At 44.3% G+C, this 8839-nt stretch overlaps 2 gene segments (V, D, J or C); both read left to right on the top strand.

Annotated features, from left to right (window-relative positions):
* Positions 1–1451: 1451 nt before the first annotated feature.
* LOC111813841 lies at positions 1452–5230 on the top strand. The segment is given in 3 exon segments: positions 1452–1508; positions 1613–1912; positions 5115–5230. Coding segments are annotated over 3 exon segments (462 nt in total).
* Positions 5231–7260: 2030 nt separating this feature from the next.
* On the top strand, positions 7261–7829 carry LOC111813840. The segment is given in 2 exon segments: positions 7261–7318; positions 7441–7829. Coding segments are annotated over 2 exon segments (435 nt in total).
* Positions 7830–8839: the final 1010 nt, after the last annotated feature.

Genomic DNA, 8839 nt, shown 5'->3' with positions numbered 1-8839 from the left:
TTTGGAGCTCAGAAGCCTGTCCCCAAGGGTGATGTCTACTATGATGTCACTAGCATTAACAGGAATATGCTTTAAGGCTCATAAAGGCGTAATGATTATGGTGTTAGTGATAGATATTACCAAGAAGAAAAGAAAATCAAAGTGAACAAGATGAGATATGCCTGTAAGGAGCAGAGGTGAAAGAGCTCATGACTTGGAGGCTGGGGTGAGGAGAGGGAGAGAGTGAAGGACGGAGCTCTAAGGAGTTCAACCCTACATGACCATGTCTTCTCTGAGCCATCTCTTCCAGCCAGATTCCACCTCCCACCAGCAAGTCACCTACGACCTTAACAATGAAGCAGTCCACTGATGACTATCATGCTCCCCATCATAAATCACTTCCCCAAACCCTCATGTATGAGCGCACAAGGCCCTGGAGGGACAGCTAGGTGCATATCCTAACATACATGATGGTTTCACATGTTCTGATGGATGTAGCATCATAATTCTTGGGCAAAAAGCTATGATGGATTTCTCAGTCACAAGTTCAGCTTATTAAAGGAAATCATGTACCTTAGTGCAAATTTCCTTTTCTATAGACTTTGTTCCAGGTTTTCTATCCTGCCGCACACTGTTCCCAGCAGTTGTTATCACCTATCACTGTGCTTATGGCCACACCAGTGAGAATGATGTAGCTCACTGTAGACTTGGTAGTACTCTAATAACTAATGGTACCAAGACTCCTGTTTTGTTACTGACAAGTTTTAATCACATTAAAAGCAGCTTACAGTCACAGGCTGTTTCATTACTTTTGACTTCAACACAATTTATACTCAATTACTGTTAAAATCACAACAGACTTAACTATTGAGAAAATCTTAAATCATTGTGCTTAGTGTTATAAAATAGAAAATTCATTCACATGTACAAATATCTCTTTTAGAAAATCAAATGGAAAGAATGAATGATGTCATCCACCCATGTCAGAATGGGAAGCCAGACGTATCTTGTAGCATCAGCACATCCAGCTTCCTGAGGCAGTGGGGGGTCAGAGAAGGGCCTGAGAGATGATGACCAAGAGGAGGTGGGGGGCGAGTGGGAAGTCTGTCCCTGATGGACTGTACTCACAAAGTTACAGCATGGAATTTTAGAGCCCGGACTTTAGGGGGAACTTGAAGCTCATTTTTGAGTGACCTAAGGATGATCAGAGTTAGTTGTAAAGCACCAGCCCCCATACATAGGTCTTCTGATCAATTCTTACAACTTAAACTCTCCCATCCCCAAACCCTATCCATCCCCATCCTGCCTCACCCAGTGAGATCTTTCTGTCACAGTGAACTGAGCCAGAGCACAGGGTAGGGTTACAAACCTGGTAGAATGCTAATTTGCATGGCTGTGGCCTGCCCTTCTCAGATATGAAGAGGGCAATCCAGGGACTTGAGGAATGTTCTGCTCTACTGTGGGCTCACAGATGACCTCCACCATGGCCTGGTGCCCTCTCCTCTTCATCCTCCTAGCTCACTGCACAGGTGAGAAGGCAGCAGGCAGAGACAGAGCTTAGGCCATGGGGGTACCTGCATTCACTTTTGGTCCTAGACCTTGATCTATATCTCTGTGTCTCTCCCACTTGCAGGTTCCTGGGCCCAGACTGTGCTGACTCAGCCTCCCTCAGTGTCTAGGTCTCCAGGAGAGACAGTCACCATCTCCTGCTCTGGAAACAGCAACAATCTTGGGAGACATTATGTCCATTGGTTCCAGCAGCTCTCCGGAACTGCTCCTAAACTTATTATCTATAACAATATCGATCGACCATCCGGGGTCTCTGCTCGGTTCTCTGGCTCCAAGTCTGGCAGCTCAGCCTCCCTGACCATCAGTGGGCTCCAATCTGAGGACGAGGCTGATTATTACTGCCAGTCTTATGATAGCAGCCTCAGTGCTCGCACAGTGCTCCAGCCTCATGGGGAAGCTCACACAAAAGCTTCTTCTTTTGCCAGGTGGGTGAATACCCAGGGCCTGTGGCTGAGGTCTAGCCTGTGGTTTCCATTTTGCCTGCCAGTCTAGTCTCAGGTGAATCCAAAGGCCATATTTGGACAGAGGTTCCTCTTCCCCTCTGCCCTCTAAGTAACTGACTGGTAGGTTGTTCCTAGGAAAGTGTTCCATGTAAACACTAGGGCCTGCCCATCTTTAGCATAAAAAAGAGAGAGTCCTGTATCCTCAACATCCTGAACCTCAGGGCTGGCTAGCCAACCTCTCGGGTCCCATAAGTGACCTCTGACAGGGAATCCTGTGTCTCCATCATCCATCCTTTTCCTATTTGCAACAATTCCAGAGCCATCATGTTCTCCTTGGACCACATGTCACTCCTCATGTTGCAGACTATTTTTTGACCATTTTAGTTTTCTTACTCTGAGTACTAGATACATTAGAAAACTAGCCATAGTTACAGCAAAAAGTTTAAAAATTTCTGAAACATTTTTATCCCCTTGGAAACATCAGGCCAGGGAATCCAACACCCACCCCAAGAATCCTTGTGTCCTTCACAGTCCTCCATCTGCACTCGCAGCTTCATCCCAGGGAATAGCTAACCTTCTCTCTGTGAGTAGTAAAATGAGTTTTTCTTTTATAACATTATGAAAACAATCACATATTTCCTCTTGGCTGGCTTCTTAGCCAGTGTCGAGTGGCATCTGATAGTCTTCCATGTTATGTTGATTTCAAACATGTTAAGAGGATACATGGTGAACTTTGGGGTTCACTTCTTTCTATTTGTGGAATGACCTGCACCCTGAAAAGCGACATCAGTGTTGGCAGATACAATGTACTCTGGTACCAACAGCCAGGGATCCCTCCCAGGTTTCTACTATATTGCTTCTCAGACTCAGAGATGAAAAAGTTCTGGTGTCCCCAGTTGCTCTTATGAGTCAAAGACACCTCAGGCAATGCAGGAGTTTTGCACACTTGTAGGCCACAGCCTGAAGATGCAGCTGACCATTACTGATGCTGTGTACCATTATAGTCTGGCACACAATGACGCCTTTGGATGGAGAAGTGGCACAAAATCACCAGCCTGCCTAAAATTTCTAAGACCCCCTTGTGAAATGTGAAAATAACTTCCATCTGCAGTAGGTATGTCTGAACTTATCTATAATGCAAACTACATTCTTCATCTCAAATTAGCAGACATTATTCAAATCTCATGAAAAAAGATAATCTGTAACATCCTCTAAATTTTGATTTGTGGTTCAGTGAAGAAAAATTATATGCCAAAATGTGGGTCTACTATTTTAATTTTGATTAAAATTGAGTCTGGGTTTTTCTTGCTCTCCTGGTCAGAGTCCACGGGCCATCGCACAAGCACAGTGGTCTCAGGAGCATGGAGTCTGCCCTACAGGTATCACACCCAAGGTGCCCCCTTCCTTACAGCCAACACTGTCCAGTGCTGCCCATGGATCCCTGTGTCCAGCACCAGCATCTGAGTCGCTGAGGAGAACACAAGCTCAGGAAGAAGGTAGGGTACATGGCTAGTCAGTCTCCCCTGTAATCCCTGAAGCTCAAGCTGCAAAGTGAAGTAGAAGACAATAGGCTTGGTACATATGGCAGCAACCTGGGGCCAGCAAAGCACATGGGAGAAAGAGGAGAAAGTGAAGAGTTCACCAGGGTTTACAATATATCAAGACATGGGCCGGTCAGATAGCTCAGAGGACTACAGCTCCTGTTTTGGCAGACCTGGCTGCCTGGGCTTTATTCCCCTGGCATGGCATGCAGGCCCCAACCCAGCATGCACTGAGTTGGCAGCTGAGACAAGGCATGGTGATGCATGCCTGTAATCCCAGTGTTTGGGAAGCTGAAATAAGGAGGATCACTAGGAATCCCATCTGTGTAAGTGAGATCTTGTAGACCCTGCACTAAATACATATAAAAAGAATGTGTCAAGACAGGACTAGCAGGTGAATATAAGTGAAGTAAGATAGAAGACATAAAGATGAGTAGGAGCAAGATTTTGAAATTCTTAACTAAAATATTTGCATTTTTCTGAACACTATACCACCAATATGCAGTCAAGTTGTCTAATGTTATCCATAGCAAGAGTCCTTTCTTTGGTTCATCTTTGTTCTGTCACACCCACAATTTCTTAAAATATTGTAATTCTAAAATATGATTTGTTGGTAAAGAAAATAAATAAGCTTTTAATGGAATGGATGAACATATTTCCAAAATATTTTAGGCCAAATAGGTGAGGTTACCTATGAAACCCCTTTCTAAGGCTCTTGCTTTTCAGGTTTAAAGTGGCCATTATGTTGTGCCTGGGTCATCCTGTATCCAATGAAAGGGCACCACATGAAAGTCCCTATAGTATCACAAATTCCACAGACTTAAACAGACACACACACACACACACACACACACACACACACACACACAGATGTTTCCAGCTTCACAGCTTTGAATGCCTTTATAGAGAGTCTGCATTCTGCTCATGAGGTGTTGGGTAGTAATCATGTGTTCAGTAGACAGGAGGTGGTCTCTGATGACATCTCAGCATTCCACTCAGGACTAAATCAGGACACGAGCATTGAGGGACATCCAGAAATAAAGAGTCTGGCCAGCGCTGTGGGCAGAATAGAGCAACACAGAAAGACACTGAGTAACCACCAGTGACACATGCAGATGACAACCTGAGCAGATCTTTCAGCTGATATAAACTGTACCAAATCTCTTGTGTGCTCCTGACCCTCAGTTTAACAGAAGCCGCCTGAGCCTGTGCCTAGAGAGCCAGTGCAGTGTATGGTAATGTGTAATTCTCCACATATTTCAGAGCGGTCTTTCTTTCTTAAGTCCTGCCAGGTCTAGTACGCAGAAAATATCTACATGGAGTTACATGTTTCCAAAGCTCTTATCACCCAGGAAACTCCATTTGTTAATTTCTGGCTGTCATAGCTCACATCATGGGGTTTTATCATCTTTGTTGAAAGCCTTTCACAGGGCACTCATAGAAGCATTGTTAACACCGGCTCCACAGTTATCTTTGGACTCCATAAGAATTGAATGGCTGTCACTCAAATCAAGAAGCTCAGTATTTTCCTGGAGATTATAAACTGCAATCTTGATCCACAATGTCCATATTCACTGAGGAGGTGATTGGACTGCAGCCACCTACAGCCACTTGCTTGTGTCTTGGTCTCAGGGTGTGGAAAAGAAAAAGAACAGTTTCTCATACAGGGGAGTAGAGAAGTATCCACCAAATCTGTGAATGAACATCTAAAGACAGTTTCATTGCCCTTCACAGACACATGAATCTGAATACTAGGACCAAACTGAAATAAAGCAAGGTCTAGCAAGGCAAAGACACACTGCATGGCCCAGTTACACAGGAACCAACACCTGTACTGAGGTTGTTGGCACAGGACAGGGAAGAAAAGCACTGTGGGCTCCGGGCAGAGCAAGAATACGATTAGTATCAATATACCTAACTTCCTCAAAGTCTCAGCAGAAAGTAGTGGGCTCCAGGTGAGCAGGGGGAGCATGCTCAGTGTTATGTCACCTATGAGACATCATGGCTCTGTGATTCATTATGGCGGATTTATTCCACTAGGAAGCAAAAATTTTAAGAATAGAAAAATGTTGATTTCTTTGCTGTGGTTTCACTGTTGTTAGTTCTGTTCACACTTCTATATTCAGATTCCACAGCACAGCCTGAAAGAATAGAGAAACTGCACATAGAAATGAAACACAAATATGTGAGTTATATGAATAGGAATCCTAGAAGTAGAGATCTAAAGCAAAGGTCATCCCTGCTGCTTTCTCTTGAGCTGACCTTGCTGAGTTGATTCAAGTGTAGATGCTAAGTAACTGGACCTCAGCTCTAGAGGACCGAGAGATACATGGACTTGAGCCCTGAGCCTGGTGTCCAGAAGGATGGACTAGATATCATGAGTTCATGTGAAGAAGGTGTACGAAGATGAGGAGGGCTTCCAGGCACTAAGGAAAAGCCTCTGGAAGGATGTGGTTGAGGTAGCAATTGCTAAACACGGAAGATAGGCTCCAGGAGTGAATGCGCTGTAGAGCAGGCTGAGCTGTACAAATACCTGGGAACATTCAAATTAACTAAGAGCTAGTAAGTTATTCACCAACAGATGGTGAAAGCAGAGCTCAAGATGTAGAGGAACATTGTGAGTCTGACAGTGAATACACAATCCCACCAAAGACTCTAGGGAAAAGTGTAAATTTTTCAGAGCTTTGTGTCCATTTATGAGACAATGCTATACTGGATGAAGTGGCATGGAGAAATAATTATTACCAGAGAATGTGTGTACACTTGTAGAATAGACGTGTGCCTGACATGGTGCTTGCAAACCTTTCGCTCCATGGCTCTTCCTTCACATCATCAGGTGCTGTAGCAGGGAAATAAGTGGAAATGGACAAGGTCAAACTCAAATAAATTTACATGAGAGACATTGGAGTCTATTTTTATTTATTGTATGTATTTGGTACAGGTTCTCGCTATGCAATTCCGACTCCAGTGGTGGTCATGCTTTCATCCTCCTCAGCAGTGAGATGAGAGGTGTGCACCAACATGCCCATTCTTGGAGGCAGAATCAGGAGCTGAAGGAAAGGGCTCAATGGCATGTAGTGCCAAGGATCAAACCCCAGTTCTTATGCTTCCCTAAGTAGGCGCTTATTCCGCTGAGATATTTCACCAGCCTGACTTTCGAATTTTTTCACTGAACATTGAAATACTTTCATCAGAGATTCACTTATCAATAAAAGAATATGATTACCATATTGTCATATTTTGAGAGACAATATGCAATCCTAAAATGTATCACCTTGAAGTCCTTTCATACTTGGGACAGATATTATATACTCTGGTCTCTGAGCCAGGGGAAAATGTGTGTCTTGTGAGCAGCAAGGGCTGCTGTGGGGCTGCCCTGTGGGGCTGCACAGCGATACAGAAAGAGCTTATTCACAAAAGGACACTGGCCAGAGCGTTCGGAGCCATGCTCACTGGAGGGTCCGCTGAGGTGTCACCTGTGGCCTTGCAGAGCATCTCAAGCAAGTGTTTGGTCTTCTTTCAGAAATGCTGCCTCCCTTGATTTTCATGCAGAAATTAGCTAATTCTCCTCCTCCTTTTTTAACAGTGTGAGCTGAGCTGTAGCACCAGGTCTCAGGGAAGGGTTGGGACAGACAGGTTGGAAACACATTTGCATGAACAGCTCCTCCTACAGGGGCTGAGCAAGTAAAGGAGCCCTGGGCCACTCCAGCCACTGTTGGGATCAGGGGGCTGCTTCCACCATGGCCTGGACTCCTCTTCTCCTCCTGTTCCTCTCTCATGGCTCAGGTAAGAACAGGCCTTGCAGAGAAGATGCATTTTTAAAAGCTCAGTAGGTGTCTTCGGCTGTGACTGCTATGACACTTTAGTGCTGCCACTGTTTCATAATCCATCCTGCTCTGTATTTGCAGTTTCCCTTGCTCAGGTTCTGGTGACTCAGGAACCCTCCCTGTCTGCAGCTCCTGGAGCATCTGCCAGACTCACTTGTACCTTGAGTAGTGGTATCAGTGTTGGTGGGTACTATATATATTGGTTCCAGCAGAAGCTAGGGAGCCCTCCCAGGTTTTTCCTATACTACAAATCAGACTCAGATAAGTACCAGGGCTCTGGCATCCCCAGCCGCTTCTCTGGTTCCAAGGACACCTCGGCCAATGCAGGAGTTTTGCATATTTCTGGGCTGCAGCCTGAGGATGAAGCCGACTATTACTGTGCCATCTGGCACAACAGTGCTTCTCACAGTGACACCCATGCAAGGAGAAGTGGCACAAAAACCCAGCCTGCCCTGGGAGTTACACTATGATGCCTTTTTAAATGTAAAAATAATTTCTAACTACACTAACTGTGCTTGGAATTAGGGACAATACAACATCATTTATTTCCTCAATGCCAAACAATACTGCTCCAAACTCAGGGAACAAACAATATTTGATGGTCTCTAAACTTTTCCCGGGGTTGCTGTTATTTAAAAACAATAAAGAAAAATAGAATGCTGATATTTTTTTCTTCAAAACGTTATGGAACTCAAGATTTTCTAGCTCGCTAGGTCAGAGCCCGTGGGACATCTCAGCAGGACAGTGGACTTTGCATATACTTATACCACCATGATGCTTTTTTTAAAAATCCTTAAGAACATAACAATTTTCTGCTATCATCTGTGGAGAAATAGCAGTTTCTTCAGCCCTGACAAAGGCTAACAGGGCTTAGAGAACCAGCTAGAAAGGATTCTGTGTATCTAAGTGTTCAGGAGCTGAGGAGCCGTCAGTACAATGCATATAGAGAAGGACAAGAGATGCACGTTGGTCTCAGACTTGGCCTTTTGTTCCTGAAACCAATGACTTGATTGTGATCCAGTTTATAATATATCCCTTGTGGATTTATATGATCTGTGTATAGCAGATGGGATAAAAGCAAACACTATTCCCCTCAATCCTGACAGTCACTTTACCTCACCCGAGCAATTCCTTTCCTGAAGACATAATGAACACTGTATCACAAATCAAAAGCTAAAGATTAATATAGAGGGTAAGAGCTATGCAGAAACATCAGGGGACTCTCAGCAGATGGAAAGCACATTCCAGGTGACTCACATCTGGCTGATGTTGGAAGTAAAACTAAATGCTCTCCCAGAGAGTTGTGTTCCTTTTCTCCTGGGAAAGTCTAATGGAAAATTCATAGCGAAAATGTAGGAGCCAATAGCACTTACCTTTTCACATCATAAACAAACCTGTAATGAATTCACTACTGTACAAATGCCTGGGAACCCTCCGCACATCTAGCACTAAGAAGATCACACAGTGAGGGAGGAAACAG

Source organism: Octodon degus, unplaced genomic scaffold, assembly GCF_000260255.1.
Source record: "Octodon degus isolate 3935 unplaced genomic scaffold, OctDeg1.0 scaffold00230, whole genome shotgun sequence".
Lineage (NCBI taxonomy): Eukaryota > Metazoa > Chordata > Mammalia > Rodentia > Octodontidae > Octodon > Octodon degus.
This window is presented reverse-complemented; position numbering and strand designations above follow the sequence as displayed.